Source organism: Ammospiza nelsoni, chromosome 11 (assembly GCF_027579445.1).
Source record: "Ammospiza nelsoni isolate bAmmNel1 chromosome 11, bAmmNel1.pri, whole genome shotgun sequence".
Lineage (NCBI taxonomy): Eukaryota > Metazoa > Chordata > Aves > Passeriformes > Passerellidae > Ammospiza > Ammospiza nelsoni.
In genome coordinates, this window is record NC_080643.1 from 3,649,158 (window position 1) to 3,671,402 (window position 22,245).

The window sequence follows — 22,245 nt, forward strand, 5'->3', positions numbered from 1 at the left end:
TGATAATTCTAAAAATTCACTTTTGACATCCAGCTCTTAGGCTTGAAATGAATCAAACTTGGGCTTTTTTATACTCCAGGAAAATATGCTTTTTTCTCAAAGCATGCAGCAAAAAGCAGCAAAAGCAAGCTCATGAAAATCAGTATAACAGAGTACAGCCAGTGCAAAATATCATTAGAATAGTTAAGTAATTATCTCACTGCATGACTTAGCAGGAGGGATAAATAATGCATGTGGAATTGTGTTGGAGCTTGCAGGGAAGGTCCTGGCTGGCAGTGGGAACAGCACAGGCAGAGCCCTTGTCCAGGGAGGGTGTCTGCTGGCTCCAGGAGCTGACGGCTGGAACCTTGCAGTGCCTCTGAGGAAATGCAAACCAGACCCAATTTTCTCTTTTGCCTATAAACTTGAAGGTGGCCATTGGGAAGAAATCCTCCTTTGCTGTGCTAGCAGAGCTTGGCTCCTGCTGCTGCCCAGAGCTGTCCTGTGTGTCCCAGCCCCTGATGGAGCTGTGGGTCTGGTCAGCAGGAATATTGGCTCCTTTTGCAGCAGACAGATGAGGAGTTTGATTTGTCTTCCTTTCAGCTAGAACTGAATATTCTGAATCTGTCAGTTGCTGTCAAGAGGATTGTACTTTGGATTAGTGAGCTCCTGGAAGCAGTTTGAATCATTGCAGTTAAAAGCACGCCGAACAGCGGTGTAATTAATAGTTATATAATGTACCCAACAAGCTTAGGAAGCCAGGATGTAACTTGGAAAGAAACAGCCCTGTGCAATCCCTGCATTGCCTGAGGACCACTGTGCATTTCAGGGGTGATGCTTTTTGTCCCAGGACCATTATGGTCAGGGCAGGTTTGTTGCTGATGTGTCAGTTCCCTCACGAGGCAGCTTCCCTTCCCTTCCCTTCCCTTCCCTTCCCTTCCCTTCCCTTCCCTTCCCTTCCCTTCCCTTCCCTTCCCTTCCCTTCCCTTCCCTTCCCTTCCCTTCCCTTCCCTTCCCTTCCCTTCCCTTCCCTTCCCTTCCCTTCCCTTCCCTTCCCTTCCCTTCCCTTCCCTTCCCTTCCCTTCCCTTCCCTTCCCCTCCCCTCCCCTCCCCTGATGTCCTTCTCATCAGGCCCTGGTCAACCCCAGAACATTGCTCATGTTAGGCTTGTTGGAACTATTCTTTGCCTCTGTGTCTGCAGAAATCTTTGGCCGCTGTGTAATTATGGATGCCACATGAAAAACTCGCCAGCTGCTGAGAATAATGCACATTTCTGTTGTGGAGTTTTTGAATAGACATTTCAGGGCAATTATGCAATACCTTTCTGCTATGCAGTACCTGTCAGCCCTTAACCACTTGTGTTTTTAGGGGAGCTGAAATGGCTATTGAGCCTTCCAGAGTAATTTCTGCTTTGTGACAAGCTCAAACCTGTCAGGCAAAGCTGTGCATTTCAGCAAGGCAGCAGGTGAGTCTGTGCACCTCAGACCTCCTGTCTTGTAGGGATTGGATTGGAGGTGTAATGCTTTCAAGTTTTTTATATTAAAGTCTGTGAATAGCTTATGCACAGAGATGGTTATCAAAATTTTGAGGTGTTGCTCTAATTCTGAGTGAATTTGATTAAAAAATAATGTAATTTTCTTCCTTTAGCTGACTGCTGAGCACTTCAGTTGTCTTAAACCTTTGCACTCCAACATCTAAAAATGGTTTTTTTCTCTTAGCTGATGTGTAGGTGTGGTGTTTGGAGACATGGTTTAGAGATGGACCTGGCACTGCAGGGTTGGACTCTGTCTTAAAAGTCTATTCCAACTTATGTGATTGTGTGAAAAAGAGAGAATTTTTCTGGTACAGAACTTAGTATTTCTGTTTCTAAGAAGATACCTTATCAAATGTGATTGGTGATTGGTTGGTTGGTGATTGATTAGTGGTTAATTAGAAAGTAATTCTCATCTCTAAAAAGAGCTACTTTATTTTAAAATGGAATGCTACTGCTAATCAAATGTAAGGTTGCCTGCCCTCCTGGTTTCTATCTGCATTGTTTCCCCAAGCCAGTTTGCTCAATATTCACTGCCACTGACCTTGGATAATTAAGAAGAAAGCCTGCTGTTCTGAGATGATAAATGCAGCTTCTCTTTGGAATGAGGCTGATTAGCTCAGTTGTGAAAGTGTCATTTAATGTCTGTAGTTTCTGGTGGGATGGATGCTGCCTCTGCCAGGCTTGATGTCCCTCTTTGCTCCCTGATACCCAGCTGGGGCTGTTGCTGAAAACCCCCTGGGCTTCCAGGATCTGAACTTGCAGTGCACCTCTGCAGTTTTCAGTGAGAAGGAATTTAAGGCTTCTTTTCCTTTCTGGATCACTGACACCCCCAGCATATTCCCAGTGCAGCTCCAAGGCTGCAGTTGTGCCCTGGGTGGGGGTTTGAGATTCCTGCTTGGAGCAGGGCTTGGTGCACGAGGCTGTTCCTGTTCCACAGCACTGGGGGCTGAGTGGAGACCAAGGAAACACCAGTGGAGAGAAAAGGCCAAGTCATAAAAACAACAAAAAAGTTGAGAAGAAAAAATTTTTTCAGACCTCTGAAAATATTTGTCAAAATTTTGGTTGGACAAGTTCCTTGCTCTCTTATTTTTCTCTGTGCTGCTGCTTGGGCTTCATTATTTACTTTTGTTTTTGTTCTCTGTGTTACTTGGATTGTTTGTGACTTAAAATACCTGCTTGTTTACAGTGTGAAGGCTGTTTGTTTTTTAAACATCTTCATGTTGATCATTCAGTTGCATGGTGTTTTAGTGGGCTTTTTTCTTAGTCTAGGCTTTCCACATGACACACTCACTACTGTATTTGTTCTGGCAAAGTACTCCAGGCTGAAGATGGTTCATAAAGTTGTGTTTTATTGATCTTTTTTTGGTTTTGTTTTTCTTTAGCTGGTGTCAGCCTCTTCTTGAGAGACTATACTCTGGGGGTAAATTGTGTATTTTGTCAGGTTGTCTTTTGTTATTACACAGTGGGGGACAGTTCCTGATGGGATCTTTGGGTGCTGATGTGGTGGCAATAATTATCAGTAAGATCTTGAATGGCATGTGGACTCTTAGACTTTGAAGCCAAATCTGCAGCCTTGAAAATCTTCAAGTGATCATAATCTTCCCCCTCTACAAAGGTAAAAATTTATTTGGGAAATTGCATAAGGCTTGTTATGCAAGCAGTCTCTTTTTAGCCTCTGTGTAAAGTGTATTATAGAAAAAAGTGTTATTTTTTTTTTCAAATTCAGGCAGCAAGTGGCACACAAATCTCACAACTGAGATGTTTTAATGAAGAGAGGTTTTAATGAAGGTTGTGTTGTGTTGGAACAGAGGTAATGCAGAAGTGCACTCAACTCCAGCAAATGCTCACACCTGTTCCCACAAAGAGATTCAATTCCCACCATGCATCCAGTTCCAAGGAACACTGAGTGGACAGACTGTGGATAAAATCACCATAGGTCTGTTCATTGAAATACATTTTTCCTGGAATGTTGCTAGTAAACAACTACTTAAATCCATCCATACCTTACTTTACGTCTCATTTAAGGATTTGCTGCTTACTCCAAGTTCTAGGTAATTTTTCACATGTCTGTGCATGTCCTGAAGCAACAAATTTTGTAGACATCTCTCCCTTTCCTCTGCAGGCTGGTGCATGGCTTTGTTTTTGATTCTCCCTGAGAACCTGGTTTTAAATAGAATGAATTGATACAGTGAGGTATTGCTGGGGTTGTAGGAGACCACCAGACCCCTGGTCCCCTTTCCACCTTTAACTCCACAACATTAAAACACAGTGTGGCTGCTTCCCAACACCAAGGGCCTTATGGGTTTTACATTCAGGTTGTAGCTGTGTGCCTTGAATAAATGTGTTTAGTTGAGGAAGGGTTGTTTCATGTAATATGTCTGAGTGGAAGAGTTACTTGAACAAAAGAGACTTAAAATAAAGCTGTTAATTGTCACAGCCGGTGACTTTTTTCTATGCATTGCTGCCAGCTGAGAGCACTTTAAACTCCCATCTGAGGTATGAGCAGGCCCATGCCTCTTATCTGCACCTCCCTGAGTAAGGAAAGCAGTTGTTCAATTATTCTCTATAATTAGTGTGCTTCAGTGGGTAGGCAGGTATTGGTTATTCACAGCCTCTTTCACTCCTGCTTTTCCAGGAGTGTTTGCCTTCCAGTCTGCTCTGTCCTGAGGCATCTGGATGTACCTTACCTGCCAAGACCTGGGCTGTTCCTAACAGCTGTGAAAACGAAAAGTTCACATCAGTACAAAAATCAGCCCAGCTGATGTAAGAATGTCTTACCTATGTTGAAAGAATTTAGGAGATGCTGGGATTGCAATAATGAATGAAATATTTAGAATAATTTTTCCAGTTCTCTGTGGATCCCTTGAAAGGAGGCTTGTCCACTGCCTGTGTAAGGCAGAGAAGTTTACTTGAACCTGTTGGAATTGGTGTCACTGAGGTTTAACTTCATTGTAGATGTATTGTTTCAAACACCACCGGAGTGCATTTGTCTGTGAGCTGGGGAGCCAGATGCTTCCCAAGCCTTTGGTATCTGCAGCAGCATCTCTGGGAAATGCCTGCAGTCTCCAGGGAAGAAGCAAAGGATTCTCTTCCAGCTCACTCAGGTAGTTTTTTAACCACCATGTGAGTGGCATTTAAGCTACATCAGGCTCTGACTGTGTAACTCCTTGGCTTTTCCCTCTTCACCTCCACTACCTTCTTTGAGCTTAGTGTGACACTTGGGCTCAAACCTAGGAATTCTTTTCAAGGAAGCCCTGAGGTGATTTGTTGCCTTTTCCTTTAGAGGAGACTTGAAGCTTTTTCCAGGTTCCCAAGGACACTGGCTATCTGTGTTTAGAGCACATGGAGTGGCTGTCAGCATCAAGGGCTGCTTGTTGGTTTTGGATGGAGCTTCCTGCCCGTGCTGCCCTGGCTGCCACCGGGAGAGGGAAGAAGCTGAATAAACAGGGAAACTGTGAAATAAACAGAAACAAAACCAAACCAAGCCCCTGCCTCGGGGTGTGGGCTCAAGTCAGTCAAGCGGACTTTCTTTTGTTAAAAGGAGACACATAAAAGCTTTTCTGCTTTTGTTTTTGTGCCATAATGATAATTTCCATGTGTTTTTCTGTGGTGTTTGATTGCTTTCAATTTCTTCTGAGGAAACTTAGTGGAAAAGCAAAAATTTGTGTGAGTGCAGATGAAGGGGTTGATTCAACCTTTCCTGCCATACATACCCCAGTGTTTTTAGTAGAAGTGACCAATTTCAGGCAGTCACCTTAAGCCTGCATGTTTTTCCAAGTTGCTACTCAGCTCTTAAAGATGTTATTAGACATTTTAGATTCCAGGTCAGGCTGTAAATACTCATTCTGGGGCTTCAGTACTCAGAACCTTCCTCACTGTTTACTGTGAATGACAAAGCTGCCACTGCACTGGTGCCAGCCCCTGTGGCTTTGTGGCTTCATCAAGGGGGCATAGGTGGCTTTGGGAAGCAGGAATGGCAGGAGCAGGCAGGGCTGTCTCATGTAGGCAGTGCAGACAGATGGGGGAGGTTTGTTTGGTTTGAATCCTGGCACTTGCTGCTGCTCTAAGTGACTCCAGGCATTATGAAAAGAGATGGTGAGGAAAAATATTTTCTTGTTTTTCCTCTAGATGGTTCATATGTGTGTAATTGCTCACAAAGTTATGCTAACTCAAAGCTTGTGCTCTTTTCCTCCCCAGTTTGGTGCAGAGTGCGGGTAGGAGCTCCTTAGGAAGTGGTTGCTCAACTCTGTTTTCCGCCATGCGTTCGAGTAAAAACAAAGTTCTGTTTTTAGCTTGCTTTAACTTGGAAATTCTAGTGATAAGCATTTAGCTGCACAAATCCAGTAAGAAATTAGAGGAAGAAGCAGCATAACATAGTAGAATCCCACTGAGTCATTTTTGTAAATCTCCAGAAGCGAGTAATGTCTCTAATCTGGTAGATGTGTATCACCAGTGGGGTGTAGTCCCAGAGCTCAAAAAACCTTCCCCTGTAGTTAAATGGAAATAAACCCTAACCAAGGGGTATCTTAATAAGTACACCTGAGATTGAAGTGCCTGGGTATTGAGATGCTGGGAGCTGGATGATTTACTTGAACCAGAACCCAACCCAATGTAGTTTAGTAGTGTCAATTATTTTAGATTAGCAAACACAGTAACAAAGTTGTTTTGTTAACAAAACAAGTTTTTTGTTACCATGTTTGCTAGTCTAAAACAACTGGTATTTGTTTATTACCACAAAAAATATATTAATATGTTGTCTAAAAATCCTTATATTTAGTTACATAGTTAGTACTTTTATCTTTCCCTGCTCATATAATTCACAAAATCTCTGTAACATGACATCAGATATAAAGTAGAAAGTGTTGGTGTGTCAGGGCAGTGTGTGTTGTCTGAGGAGATTGTAGAGGATGTGCCATGTGCTCTTCTTGAGCTTTCTGTTCTCTTTTGTTGTACAGAGGAAATGAAACTTCAGCTGTGTTCTGAGTATTCTTTTCTTCAATTTCCAAGTAAGATCTCTGACGGCTTCTGTATTTCATTCATCTACAAACCAGTTTCACTTTTAGTTACACTTCTTAGTTACACATGATGGTAAATTTGCATTTATTTGCTATTTGCACGTTGCATGGTATTTCCTGTTGTATATTCATCCTGTCAGAATTTACAGTGGGATTTACAGGGCTGATGCATTGTCTCACACCTAAAAATACCTCAGTATATCTTTTCCACAGAAAAATGCCCAAGCCTCATTTCTTTCTGTCCTGACTAATTGGCAGACATAGGGACAGTTTAACAACAAAACCTTAAACTTAATTAGTGGCAAGTGACTTGGTCACAAATAATTTTTGAGTCTGTGGCTTTGAATTTTCACTGTCATTATTTAGTTTAACAGAAGGTAGGTCATATAAAAAGAAATTACTCAGATCTATATTCTTGATGTGCAGATTTTGAGTCATAGCAAGACAACAGTCAAGCAAGGACGGATGTTTTGTACGAGAAAGCCTCGTGTTGACTCTCCAGCCTTTGGGTAAAGGATTGTGCTGGATGCTGCTGTTCTTACCTCACAGAAATCAAACGGTGGCAAACACCCAGACGCTCACTTCTGAAGCTCCTTTCCCACCAAGGCTGGGAAGTGAAGTAGCTGCAAGTGTTGGGAGCCTGGGGCCTGCTTCGCCCCGAGCCTGTGCAGATGACAGAGCGCATTAGGCTGACAAACCCACACGTGTTGCGGGTCAGGCAGGCTGCCAAGAGCGCCGTGCTCGGCCAGCGGGGAGAGAAGCATTAGGAATCCCAATAATCCACACATCAGTCTCTGTGTGCTGCCTGGGCAGTGGAGACCGAGCGAGTGAGCTGTGGAGAGATTGTGGGTATTAAGTGGGATGGGTAATGAAAGGCTGTGCTGGCGCTGATGTGAGAGTCTTTAAATGGAAAATGACTTTAAATGATGGTGCCAGGGCAGTTGGAGTGATTTGCCGCTGGCGCAGGATCACAGTGTAACCGGTAGTTTTCAGTGAGACTAACCACTTTTCCAGGGTGGAACACCAGGGTTGTTTGAAGAATTAAGAAGTGGGGGGAAAAGGGCTCTTCACTGAATTTGCCTGCTTTCCCTCCTTGGGACTTGTACCAGACTGACGGCAATTCAGGATTTTGGTTGGGTGTGTTCATGTACATACAGATAAACACAAGCCCTGTGAGTACATGCAAAGCTGCAAAGTAGGAGTCATCAGGGTGAAAACAGTGGTAGGAAATAAAATCAACATTTAGGCTCAAGATTATCTTATCTGAGAACTTTCTTGAAAAATTATGGTTTGTCTGGACAAGTAGTTATCATTGTTACCCACAGATCAGAAGTTGGCTCGCGGAGAGCTCGGAAATGTTTCTGTTGTTGTAATTAGTTATTCCTGGCTTTTTGTTGTGTAGGAGAGCACTCTCTGCTAGTCTTATTTACAAAGGTAGCTGTACCTACATCGTGCTAGACACAAACAGGTAACTCACACTGGTACTCCAAGTGGGAACCAAAGTTTACAAAGTAGCTTCTTCTAAGGCTTTCTAGCCTAGTGGGAGGAAGAGCTTTCAAACTGAGTATTGTAATATTGTTTCCTGGCAAATTTTGAAACCATCTGGGTCAGTTCCTCACGCCCAGGAGTAATAATTCTGAAAGCAAAAGTTTCAGGGCTCTGGGGCTGTGTTGTTCCCACGGTGCCTGCACAGCAGCCATCGACGGCAGCCTGGTTTTCCCTGCGGCTTTCCCGGGCAGCGGCAGCGTGTGCAGGATTGCTGGAGCTGGACACCCCCAAATGTCACTGGTACATCTGTGTTCACTTATCACATTGTGTTCAGAGAACACAATGGAGAAAAAGAGCTCCTCTGAGCACATGGTGGCCTTTTGAAAACTCATGTCTGCCTGCCCCGTCCTTCAGAGCAGCTTTTATTTCTTGGCGTGTTTAGAAAAGCAAGCTGGGTTATTGAGCAGTGGGGTTTTCTCTAAACCACTGGCAGTGACCTTTAGATTGCTGATGGTGCTGGGACAGAGGTGTGAAGGGGTAGGTGGGGTACCACTCACTGGTACCAGTGGGACCAGCTCCCTGCCCCTTGGAGCAGCCCTGATGTCTCTCTCAAAGTGCACGGCTGCTGCAGGCTGGGGCTTTGTCATGAAGCTGCATTCCTGCCTGTTCAAGGGCTCTTGAAATGCTGCTTTCATATGAAAGGAAATCCTATCATTGATGTTCTTTTAATAAAAAGGAGGTTTGGCTTGCTGGAAAAGCTCAAGTTTTGCTCATTTAGGTAAAGCCTGCAGTGTCTGATGTAGCTGAATTAAAATTACTGCCTTGCTCAATTGGTGCGTATTTTATTTTTTATGGCATCCCTAGAGATTTAGGGCCTATTCAGTTTATTCAGAATCTGTGGTAGAAATGGTAGTTTGTCATTTTGCTTCTATCTAGACTTATTCTGGTTGGTAAATGATAGAGAAGCCTTCATTTTTAAGTGTACAGTATTCCAGTGTCATGCAAGTGTAGCAGAATTTTGCTCTGATAACCCAGCCCACGTATTTTGAGGGCACTTTGCAAGAGTTGCGTGGTAGAAATTCTTTCATTGTTTTTAAGAAAAGCCTCTCTATCCACTGGTTGGGTATTCAAGTGATTTGCATTTTTCACACAGTAAATATTATGTGCATTTAAGCACTGTTCTCCAAATTCTGGACTAGTGATAGGGGATCAGCTTGAGAATTTAACTGACATATCTTTTTTTTTAGTAGGGAGGATATTTTCTATGCATCTCTCCTTTTTGTTCCTTGTTTTCCAAGTTTGATCTCTCTTCTGGTGTGATTTTGAAGTGTGAGACTTGAGTATCCCAAAACCTGGAGGCAGATGCTCGCAGATGGGACATGTCAAGATGGATTATATGTGACAATTTCCATTATTGGTCAGGATTTCAGTGTCTGAAACAGAAAAACATATATTGGCTCCAGTGATAAGGTACTTTTGTACCACCAAGCCTGGTGTTCCTAGTTTCTAGCTTCACTGCTAAAAACTAATATTTTCCTCATATTTTTGTTATTTGAATTTATTATGCAATAAGCATGAGCAGTTGCTTTGAGGAATCTACATGTTAAATTTTTATCAGATTCATTTATCTCCTCATGCTGCCCAAGTGCACTTTGTTACTCACCAGGAAGTTTTGAGCCAGTGTGCTTTTCTCAGGATTACATGTAACTTAATAAACAGTTAAATAAGAAGTATTTTAAGTAATTTTTTTTGTTGTTGTAAATCCATGTATTTTATTATACACATCCTGGTTGCTGCCAGCTTTATGAAGTGTTTTTGAATTTTTGCTAGTGAGAGCAGCTTATTTTTGTCAAGCAAGTAAAATGGCCTTAGTTTTATCATCATTCTGGTGCTTGTAGGCAAGTAAATTTTGTGCTGAGATCTGTGATTTTCCATAACAACTTTGTAAGTCCCTGTAAATCATGGAACATTTGGTATTTTGCAGTAAGGTATGGCCATAGATGAAAACACCAGAAGTAGCTGCATGATAAATTCTCCTCTTTGGGAGTGCAAAGCAGCGATTGGAATTTTCAGTGATGGATTAAACTAAAGCTCCAAGTGGATCTGGGATGGGTCAATAGCACAAGCAGGGCAGTTGCAGTAAGTTTCCAGAAATTAAGTTTGTGCAGCATTTGCAACATAGAACTGAAATTATTTGTGACCAAGGAAATTGTCATACCTAAATGGAATGATTTTGGAATCTCAAGGCCATCTTTTCAAGTTTGGGTTTGGGATGATCTTTACATTTCCAGTTACATCTCATTTCAGTTGTGATTTTTGTGTATAGTCACACAATTTTTCTGTCACTGTAGAACTTCTTTCCTGTAAATGCAATAAATGGTTAGGAAGCAATGCTCTTTCTGGAGTGCATAGGCCTGTTGGTCTATGAGGGCAAGAAGGGGAGTTGTAAAGTTGTTTTTATTCAGCTGGAATTTAGGGTGATGTTGCAATTGGGAGTTGATGCCATTTTAATCTATTACATATTGCAAGTTTTGTTTTAAGCAGAGGAGATGTATTGTGCTGTATTTTCTTAATTTATGATATTTTTAAATGGACCATTAAAAAATCTTAATAGAAACTTTTTTTTTTTTTTTTTAAGTAAAATAATGGAGCAAGGAATAATCTGAAAAGCTGTATTTCTGGCTATGTACTTTGGTGTTACAGTCTCAGAAAATCCTGAAATGGTGTGAGTGGGAAGGTACCTTAAAGGTCATCTTGTTCCACCCCCCTGCCATGGGCAGGGACACCTTTCACTAGGCCAGGTTGCTTAAAGCCTCATCCAACTTGTCTTGAACACTCCCAGGGAGGGAATATTTTGTATATAGCCATGAATCAGAAGTAGTAATTTTATAGTATTTGTAAGCATAATGAAGTTGTGATCACTTGGACAGTTCTGCTTCCCCATCAAATGAGACAAAAATGGTCTTAAAACATGGTAAATTTGGTGTTTTGCCAATTCTTTACTAATTTTATACTCATTTAATTAAGGGTGTTGAACCCCTTATTTAAGGAAATGTTACTTTTTAAATGAAAGCAGAAAAAGCAATTTCACACATTTCCCCAGTCCAGTCCTTAAAAGCTGTTCCTATTGGAAGCTAATTCCAGCAGATGAGCACAGAACAATCCTTAGTTAGAGCTCTTCAGCCCTGTCCTGCTGGGTGTGGTGTGTGAATATATTTATTTATATTTATTTACACACACCCAGAGCTCCTGCACTGCCCACTGCCAGGGAGCTGTGGGGCTGCAGCTCCAGGGCTGAGCTGGGCCTGGCTGGGGACATGTGGGATCTCAGCACCTCAGGATGGAGGTGCAGAGTGGCCGAGACCACCCTTGGGGGGCTCGGGAGTCCTGGAACATTGCCAGAAGTGTCTGGTGGCTGCACTTTGATCCTACACAGGAGACAACACCTGTGTGAGGACTGGGAAGGTTTCACTGGGTGTATGGTGAAGGGATAAGTTAATTAGAGTGTAAGACACAGGGTTTAGGATTTCTGTACAGGGGGGTCTAAAGAAGTAAGATGGAGGAATTGGGGCGTGTCCTGCCCTTCTTCTTCTTCTTCTTGGCCTCCATCTTCTGTGGTGGTGGTGGCACTTTGGGATTGGTTATTACTAAACATGCACTGGTTAATAAGGGTAGAAGGTATTGGGGAAAAATGATAAATATTGTATACGTAACTTTGGGTATAAAGATAAGTGACCGCCCCGGGGGCTTGCAGTGTGCTCATGGCTGACTTGCTGTGCAGACCTCTGTCGGGCTGAAAGAAAATCTTTTAGATAAACAATTAATAAACACCGAGACCGAGACAAGATCAGAAGTCTCTCCTCGTCCTTTGAAGCGCCGGGCTCTTCAAGGCCATCCCTGGGCCTTTCCAGGCCACCTAGACAGCACAGAAAACTTACAGGGACACCCAAGGCAATGTTTCCCAGGGATTTGGGCTGTCAGACATCAGCTGTGGGATGAGCCTGTGCTGGGCAGCCTCGGGGCTTTCTCTGGCACTCATTAGCACAGAGTAGATAGGAAATGATCTGCTTAGATGGGTGTACAGGTGAGCAGGCAGGTGAGGCTGCCAGCACTGGCTGTGCTTCCAGGCAGGCAGAAAGGAGACACAGCAGCCTTTCTTGCAGAACTTCAGCCTGACTTTTGTTTTGCCTCCTGCAGACACAGTAAGTTACATTTCACGCTATTAGCGCTTAAGTAAACGTCAGGCTCTGTTCCAATAACTGATACTCAGCGTTGTTACTCATCATCACTGCTATTTTCAATCCTCACTCTGGTAGCAAAGAAGCATGAAGAACTTCTGTTTAAATCTTGGTTTTGGCTCTCTGTCCTCCAGAGTGTACAGAAGCTGCTGTTTGCTGCTGTCTTGAAACTGCTTGGTGTCAGGAACCCTCCACAGAGGATTTAACACAGGGTTAACCCTCCACAGGATAAACCTGTGCTCCAAAGCACATGCACCATACAGTGTTAGAAATCTCTTTTGGAATGATTTTATAGTGCTGTGTGATAGGCATGGACAAGGAGCAGAGCCCATGGGATTTGGTAGCACAGACCCAGGTTTGTGGACACTCAGGTTTAGCCCTTTTTAACCAGAAAACCCACTCTGTGATTTATCAATATCCCAGTGGGAAAAAAAACCCAAAACAAATGAAAAGAGAGGCCAAGTGCTTGCAAAAATGCAAACAGTGATGCTTCCCTGCTGAAAATTTTCCAACAAAATCCCAAATAGCCCCATTTTCTGGCTCAGGGCTCTTTTCTTGCTGGATTCTCACCAGGTTCTAAGTCCAGCTGTGCAAGAAGCACCATATAAGATGTTTCTTAATTTGATAGGAGGTAAATGGTCCAGATTTACTTTCATGTTTGCATTTCATTTGCAGTTTCTAGTTCTGTACTGTATTAGAATGGATGTTTTGAGGAGTTCTGTGACTGCTTTGTTTTGGGGTGGCAAAACTCTGGTCAAACTGTTTGCAAAAACTTCTTAGAGCCCTGACTTCAAATTTTTGTAATGGGATTATATGGAACAATGTATATTAAAAAAGAACTGGAAAAGTACTGAAAAACCTATTACACTGTGCTGTTGAGCAGTCATAGTGGAATAGTTTATAGAGCAATGCTGGGACTCTCTTAGAACTGTTTTTCCACGTTTTCACTTAAAAAAATCAGAATCATGAGCTGCAGAATATGTGCAGTGACAACTCTGAGAATAAAGCTCTTTTATTTATACACTTTGATGTGTAAACATGCCCAAATATTTTTTTAAAAGTAGTGCTGAGGCTCCTGCAACAAGCAAGAATGGAGTATTTTTTTACAGGCATCATTCAGAGTCTCAGCTCTCCTCTGGTGGCACTGAGCAGACACTTCCCAGCAGCCAGGAATGCCTGTCCTGTTCTGTATATGCCAGTGACAGCTTTCATTTCATTTAATAATGTTCTCATTTATATTTGATTCAAAAGAAAATTGGGAAAAACAGAAGAAAAGTAGATTTTCATCCAGAAAGGCGAAGAACTGTCAGCTTTGTGTGAGCCCAGTAAATATTAACTACTGCAAATAATTTTGAACTTTCTAAAGTTTACAAACATAAGTATGGGATGGTGTGGGGGTGGAGAAAGATTGTTCAGTCTGTGAGAAGTGACCTGAAGTCTAAAAACTTCTGGTGGAGAAACAAAAAGTTTAAAACATTCTTCTGAAATGTGAACAGCTCAAGGTTTGTAGTCATGGCCAGACAGAGTTATCAGCAAAGCTGAGGCTTCTTTATCTCTGTTGCCTGTTCTTGACTCTTGCAAGGAGGTGGAACACAGGGGCTGGATGGTCAAGGAGGACTGAACAGTTGAACAGTTTTTGGAGGTTGCTTTCTTTGTGTGAACCTGTTCTTTTCTTTCATGTTTTTTCTAAAATATTCAGACTTGACACTCAGAGTCTTTCTGTTGGTGTGCCCAACACCTGGGGCCCACAAGTGGGTGTTCCTTAGATGGACTTCTGTATTTTTAAATGTCTGTCTTCTAAATAAAAACAGTGCTGGCACATCAGTGTTAAAGGAAAAATCTGTTCTTCCACCAAAATATCGCTCAGTCACATATTTCTCACAGTTTGTCCTTCTAGTCTGCTGTTGTTATTGTTGCTTTGTTTCCTGGATCACGTGGGGAACTGGAGATAAATGTATACAGCTTCCATACTGCTTGCAGTTCTGCTCTAAGGACAATGTGTCCGTTCATCCTTGTTCTTGTTGCTAAAAAGGACCCTGTGGTCATCACAAATGAGCTGGAAAATATTCATGTAGGAATGGGGGCTCACCCCATCATGTTTACAGCTTAATTTCTCCAAAGCTTTGCTTCTTGTGGATGTAAAATTCTTTTGAGGAGACGTTAATTTAGTTTGTGCTCATGGGTTAGTTTCTAATCCTGCTTCATGCTCAGAAGGATGCTTGCTTTATAAGTGTTTTGGCACTAACTGTTTTATAAACACTGTAAATACTTTTAGTTTTGTTTTCTTGTTTTTCTTTGAGCAAAGATATATTCATGTGTGACTGGGGTTATTAAAATAGTCATGTACTTCACACTGCACAGTGCACGAAACACATTTTCTGAGAGTGCCGCGGAGCCGCGCAGAGGTCGGCCGGTATCACCGCGTGCATCAAAGGCAGAACAGCATGAAATTATCCAAATCCTCCCCACTTCACGTTACATGAGGCTTTTGACTCTGAAATCCCACTCGATGCCACTTTCATTCCTCTGATAACATAGTTGTAGGGAAGTCAGAGCAGCTGTAATTAGATCCATGTTCCTGGGGATTGCCGGGGTCCCTCCGGGGCTGTGGTGCTGCAGGGATAAAGCCCAGGCACTTCCCTGTCCCTGGTGTCTGCAGGAGACTGGTGCCTTCCCTTTTCTCAAGGCAGCAGGGCCAGAGAAATCCCAGGCAGACACAGAACTCAGCCACATGAAAAATGAGGTGCAGCTTATCCTCCTGTATCCCTGCTGAAATCCAGGTCAGAGTAACTCCTGCGTTGATGTGTGGTGATTTGTGCTGCTCCATCCTAAGCCTGCTTGCAGGGGTTGTGAGGGGAGCAGCAGAATTCCTTGGTGTCCCTGCTCTTGGATTTGGTTCTGAGGCATGATTTAAAGGGAAGCTTTGAGATACAGAAGGAAATGCAGTAGTGAAACACTACTTGGCAGAACCTTTAAAGTTACACTTCGCTTTTTAATTTTTACTTTATTAAAAGAGCACAGCAGTGTAGGTAGTGAGCCCTTCAGAAAAGTTGTGCATTTATTCCACTTCCCATGAGTGAAACATCCCAGTGTCACTTCACATGGCAATCTGAAGGTACAATATTTGCATATAGTGTGTATTTATATATATATGTGTGTATATTTGCATATAGTTTATATTTGCAGGCACAGGGTTTCTGTGAAATCTGTTACTAAAAGGTATTAAAGATTATTTGTGTGCATCATTTACGGGAGTTGATGGTGAAGAGACCCAGGTGCCACAGCCATTCTTAGAGCAGACAGATATATTTCAGTTTTTTCATGCAGCAGTGTGTCCTTGCTGCAGAGGTCATGAGTTGTTGTGCAGATGTCTGCTCCTGGGATGTAAACTGCCTTTCAGTTAATGTGGAACAATTTATTTGTCTGTACATAACTTTGAAAGCACAGTTTAATTTCATTTAATTGTTCTTAGTTTTAGAGAGGGAGAAGACAATCCTCTTTATGTTGTAAAAAGAAAAATTATGTGCATTTGTTTGTCACATCAGTGCTGGATCTTTACTCAGGTTGTCACCTAAATTAGGGGAAAATTACCTAAGCATAACTTCACTATCATAAAGAAGTTCAGATAGGAGAGAGCACACCTATTTCAGATACTTGCATTGAAAATTCAAGAACTAAGTCAAGCACTAAGTATTGCATCTCTTCAGATAATTTTTGGGAAGTTGAGGCTTTTTAGCTGTGAGTTGTGAGTGCTGTTGATACTTCAGATCCAGTAGGTTACAACACAATTTTTCCTTAAGCATGAGTGCCGGTTAGGAAGCCTGAAGAGCTGAGCCAGGGTTTGATTTTTGTCACTTAGAAGTATTCTCTGTGTACCTGAACTCTTGAATGTTGCAGAAAGTAAACCAATGAGAAGATTTTGGGGTAAAAAAATGGTTAATACTTGTTTCTGTAGCTGTTTATTCTTAAAAATAAAGTTTAGAAGTAGTTGCAACTTCCTGTTCACATTGTTCTGCCTAAGTGATAACTACTTTAATATAATAGTGGTGTGTCTGGGTTGGAGCATTCGCTTTGGAGGTGGCCAAATAAATCATTTTTGGTAGGCAGGGAAACTTGGAGTAAGTTTTGGATGTTGCAGCTGCTTTACTCAATCGTGGTTCCTATGGTTATAGTTTGCTGTGGTTAAAAATGTGCTGCTTGACTTGCTTTGCTTGGCTTTTCAGTAAAGGGCTTTTAACCAGTGTGTCCTGGCTGTAGTGGCAGTGTGGGCCTTACTTGAAGGATTTTATTACTCCTATTATTATTACTATTACTCTGCCAGTTACTTAAATTACCTGGTTTTTACCCTCTTCCTAAGCTTGCTGCTGCCATGGGTGAAACAGTCAGATTAGGAACTGGAAAGTTGCTGGGTTATTTGCATTATTTTTTAAAAAATCTGTTTAGTAGTGCAGCAGACCTTGAAAGATGCTCAGTGGTGACCAAAGTCTCAGCAGCTCTGTGCTCCCTCCCTCACGGCAGGGCTGGTTCTCCTTCCCACTGGTCCCTGCCTGCTTCCTGCTCTCTTCCCTTCCAGCTTTGCCTTTGCCCTCACCAGCAAACCATCCTGGTGGGTAAGAGGGAATATGCAAATTGGGATTCTGGAGAAGCTGTGCTGGTTAGGTCAGTGACTGGCCAGAAAATGATCAAACTCAATAAATGCAGTGTGCTGTCACAGGTACAGATAAGGAACAGAAGAGCATGGGGCAGTGTCTCCACAGGAGTGCTTCAAGGCTGGTCCTTTTGCCATTCCAGCCTTCTCTGGGGAAATACAGTGGGACATATTTATGCAGGTTTGGGTTTTATTTTAGTTTACATTTTAATATTTATGTCTCTGTTCAAGCAGTGCAGCACTCCTGCAACAGGAAGGGCAGCTGCACAGGCTGGGCACAAGGCTTGGAAATCACATCACAAGGAGCAAGTCAGAGTTGTGCAAAGTGGGAAAACCTCTCAGAGTCATCAATTGGGATTTCCTATGAATGGCTCAGGTTTCTGACTTATTTGTTGTGTAAACAGCAAATAACTGTAAGTCTGGGCAGAAGTGACAGTGTCAAGCAGTGAGTTAATCATGTATAATCATGCAGGGAGATGGTATCTGTCCTCTCTTTGAAGATTTCTTGACATTTTATCTTTTTTTTAGTAGGTGGTGAGCAGGTTGCTTGACACAAGTTACTGTTGTCAGCTTTTAGTGTGGTTGCATCAATCTGAAAATCTTTTCCATGTAACCAAACCTCTTCTTTTTACATGTTTCTTAGTCATACAGACAGAAATTGCTGTATTCTGGATTTCAGGGATGCTAAATGTCTTCACTGTTCTGTGGAACAGGTAACTGCTTCATCTGATCTGCAAAACGTTTCAGTATCACAGTTATTTAAGGCTGAAGAGCAGATCCTTGTTCACTCAGATGTGTATGCAGATTGTAGCATCAGCTGAGTTACAGTTTCTATGTTGGGTGAAAAGTCCGATTGCCAGAGGTGTTGAGATGGATCAGGGGTCTGATTTCACTTTATTGCATAGAATTTATGATAATCTGTGGTAGAGAAATGAAATACTTTGGTAGATCTGATTTAGTAAAAATATCTTTATACCATTCTACAGGAAACCAGTACCAAGAGAGGCTTACAGATACTCAGATACTTGGATTTTCCCATGACAGGAGTAGAAATTCTCTGGGTGTTCCCTTGTGTATATAATCTCTCAATGCAAATGTTATGTGTGAGCAATTAATGTTTTAGACTTTTTTCCAACACATCACACCACTAAGTAGGTGCTTGAAACCTCTCTGGGTGTTTGCAGTAAAAGCTGGGTGCAGGTACAGAGCTCTGCAGCACAAAGCCCTGGGGTTCACCAGCTGTACAGCTGATGGTACTTGGGTGCAGCTTTCACTGACAATCTGTTGTAGTCTGATCTGTGTGCAAATTTGATTTGAATTTATGAACAATTTAACAGCTCTGGACAAGCCTGGGCAATTGTTGCAATTAGCATTTGGTTTATTATGGACTAAGGGAGTTGGTTACCTGGTTTTGTTCCTCTCCCACGAGCTGTGTGGTCACAGGGAGTACAGATCTTTCTGGAGTGTTGAAGGGATCAAATCAATCATGAATAGCTGAAGTATTCAGAGTATAAATTGCTTTGTGATATGCCAGGGGGGAAAGTTTTTGAGTTGCCAAAAGAGAACATGAGAGTTTGGATGAGGAATGCAGGAGAGACAAAGGTACCAATTCCTGTGGGATATGAGAGGATCAATAACCAAGACATTGTTTTCATGCAAAGCTCCTCTCTGTGTGAGCCATAACTTGCAGTGGAAGCAGCCTTTGGAAGGCACTTGCTGGTGTTTTGTGTCAGGGCACACTGGGGACAATGGTGTGAGGCCGCTGTGTCAGAGGCTGGCACGGCTGTTCCCAGTGCCACTGTGAATGCCCACTTGTCTCCTGTGCTCCTGCCAGCCCAGCCCTCGGGACAAAGTCATCTCAGTTACCTTCTCTTGTTCTTTGTTATTTGTGCAAGGTTTGCTGCTGCTGAACCAGAAGCTTATTTGAGAAATTAAACTGAAGGATATGAAGGAGGCTGATGTTTATCAGGAAACTTTTTTGTCACATTCTGTTCCTTTCCTTAAAGTGTAGCCACACTGTATGGCTGGCAGCTTCTTGAAAGCTTATTTTTCACTGCTGTTCCCCCCAAAATTGCCTGTGATTTCATGACATAGATGAAGAAAGGGAGCATTACACTTCATAATGTTAGATACTAAAACCTGATGAAACAGCAGTTCAGAGTATTTCTTTCTTTTAGCGTTTCTGTCTTGTTTGGTAACAGCAGTAGTACTTCACATCAAATAAGGACATCCATTTGGTTCTTTAAGTGGAGTGTTCTTCCCTGGTTGCTGAAATAAATCTTCATACTGCTCTCAGCATAGTTATTTTTACTGTGTGAGACTGACTATAGATCTCTCTTTTCATTGTCATTATAGAAAACCTAGAATAAACTCTCAGTTGGTGGCACAACAAGTTGCCCAGCAATATGCAACCCCACCACCACCTAAGAAGGAGAAGAAGGAGAAAGTGGAAAAACAAGACAAAGAAAAACCTGACAAAGAGAAGGAAATTAGTCCAAGTGTTACAAAGAAGAACACTAACAAGAAGACTAAGTGAGTTTGAAGGATGCAGTATTAAATGTGATGTGATTTCAGTAGCACTGTGCATTGGTTAATTGTGCAGTTAAACCAACATTGTAATCTCCCTCTTCCCTCCAATTCTCACAGACCAAAGTCGGATATTGTGAAAGATCCTCCTAGTGAAGCAAACAGCATACAGTCTGGGAATACTACAACAAAGACCAGCGACTCAAATCACACTTCAAGGTAACTCTAGACTAAAGTTGAGCCTGTGGTATCTGAGAACTGTGTTAAAAAGCAAACGCTTCTTTTTTTGATGTACGAGCACTTGAACACTCTGCTAGTGAGGACACATTCAGGCTTTGGAAGTATTAATTCTGTTGTCCATTCTGTTTTCATTTCTCTGCTAAAATAATTGTATTGTCAGTTGGGTAGTAATGCTTTTGACTGTAGACACAGTGGGGGAAAAACATTAACCAGCAATGGTATCAAATTCTTATCATCACTTGATAGCAGTAACAAAGGTTACTTTTTTACTTCCTTATCTGTATTTCAGTCACTGTAATTGTCGAGATAATTTTCCAAGTATACAGGAACTAAGTATACATGAACAGATTTGCTGGGATCTTGCTATCAACAAAAAGCACAAATGGCTGGTTTGATATTTGGCTAAGTTTGAAATGAGTGTATGGAGAGAGGTTTATTCCTAGTCTTGCCTATACTGTTCTTCCATTTTTTTAAATCAAAAATTTAGCTTCACAGAACAGTTTTTGTATTATTGAACTTGAGAGCTACAGGAGGCAGAACTGAAATGGGTGCTTTGCCTGTGTGGGCTGTATAAGAACTGCATCTCTCTTTAAAAAGTGCTGTAATAGGTGTTTTACAGTGAAGCCACATGAACTGAGGCAGTATTAGCTGCAAACCCTGGTAAAACACATGGGAAATACGGTTGGCACTGCTGTTGGCATTCAAGTTGGCAAGGTGTGACTACAGAAAACTCTTGTCTTGGAAGTTTTCAAATAATAGCATGAAAATCTTGAAAAAGAGGGAATATCCTTTGCATGGTAACCCCCTGAAATGCAGTGAGGGCAGTGTGAGTGAAATCTGCTGTGCTACAAGACTGAGCTGTTTGCAGGGACTGCTGTTAACTCTTCCTCAGCCCCCAAAGAGAGAAGTGTCCATTCCTGATTTGATTACAGAGAGGCAGCTTTATTGCAGTGACTCTTTTCTTGTCCTGTTCCTCTTTAAATGGTACTTATTTTGAGACTTAGGATGCAGGAGACCTGATGTACTTGAGTAATGACATAATATTAAATTGAGAGATTACATCAAATAATTGTTTTTACTCATTAAAGGAGTCACTCTGTCTACTGCAAAGTCTTTTAGTCCGTGTTTTGTGGCAAGCTTTTGCCAGGCCTAATTAAGCCTTAATAGTACCAGGTCTAGCTGGGTATTTTTAAAGGATACCTCATCTCCTTTACTTCTTAAAACTGTCTTTTTAAGTGTTTTATTTAGTAGAATTTTTCTTGCAATTCTGAAGAATGCTGTCAAGAGTATTTTTCTGATTTTTACAGAATGATAAGTTTTTTTCATGCCCAGATTGCTTAACAGTTTTTCTGGGTTTTTTTGTAAATTGTCTTTTAGGGCTCTCTGGATTTTTAAGAAATCCTGTTTAAATTTCTTGGATACCATGCCTGTTTCTGACAATATGTCTTGATTTATACCATGCCTTCATGTGTACTTTCAGATTGAATGTTTTGAAACACTTCACTTATTTGGCCATAAAACCCTTTTGCTATAAACCTGAAGCATCAGGGTGTTTAATTTTGCAAAATAACATGAGTGGGCCAATCCCTTTCTTCTATAAGAGGCAAAAATTGTATGCATGTGCTGAAGAGATTGGTGGTTTCCATCTGTGCTTAATCAACTCTTTGTACAGGGGAAACCCTGAAAACCTCCCAGAGAAATGGTTGGGAGGCTCAGTTCTAGAAGTGATAATGTGAATGTTTGTGAGTGGGACTCTGGGGAAATCCTCTACCTCAGCCCTGTTTCCCACACCCTCCATGTTACTTTCTCCTGGCATTTAGAGATGCATGGGCAGCTCATTTTTTTATTTTTTTTAAGCTAATTCCACCTCTCAGAGCTGCCTTTAACGAGCAATAGCCAGAGTTCGTGTCCAACCCTGTAGGAAGGCGGAGGCAGCGGGCTCTGTTCCGGTATCTGGGCCAGCATTTTGGCTCTTTCTGAGTACAAGAGGAAACAAATGACCGAGGCAAATTCCAGGAAGGACTGGGTTTCCTAGAGGAACTCGGGGAGGAAAACACATCCCCGTGCTTGGCTTCCGGGAACAGCGGCGGCCGTGCGGGGATCTGCCGGGACGGTACCGAGCGCCGCGGAAACCTCAAACCCTGCTCAGCCAGCCGGCCTTTCTTGGAAGCCACAAACGAGGTGGCATCATCTCACCTCCCCGTGGCTGCCTGTGCAGCTTGGCAGCTCCTGTGAGCGTGTGTGTGCAGTGTGGGCGCATCTCCCTGCCCCGGGAATCCAGAGCGCGGCTCCGGGCTTGGAAAGGCCGGTCCTGGAGCGAAGGGGCTGCTGCAAGGAGGAGTTTCACTGACCCCAATGCAGCAGTGTTTTGGGGTTTTGTTTGTATTTTTTGTCTGTTAAAAGTGCTCTTCCTGTGGTACTTGTTAAAAATTGCAGCAGCCTCCTAGGTTAGATAAGAAAATACTATTTTTGGTGCGGTAACTTTATTTTTGGTGAGGAAGTTTGCAGAAATACAATTGTTCTATTTTGGAAGCTGTGCATCTGTCCTCAATGCATTTTTCTGTTCTGATTCTGGAA

General features: G+C 42.2%; 1 protein-coding gene across 1 annotated transcript in view; it reads left to right on the top strand.

The window, feature by feature from the left end:
- Positions 1 to 22,245, top strand: part of RYBP (RING1 and YY1 binding protein) — a 41,628-nt gene that overhangs the window by 14,079 nt on the left and 5,304 nt on the right. The window contains exons 3-4 of the mRNA XM_059480269.1: positions 19,258 to 19,434; positions 19,549 to 19,647. Coding sequence (XP_059336252.1) covers positions 19,258 to 19,434; positions 19,549 to 19,647 — 276 coding nt within the window. The remainder of the gene's footprint in view (positions 1 to 19,257; positions 19,435 to 19,548; positions 19,648 to 22,245) is intronic.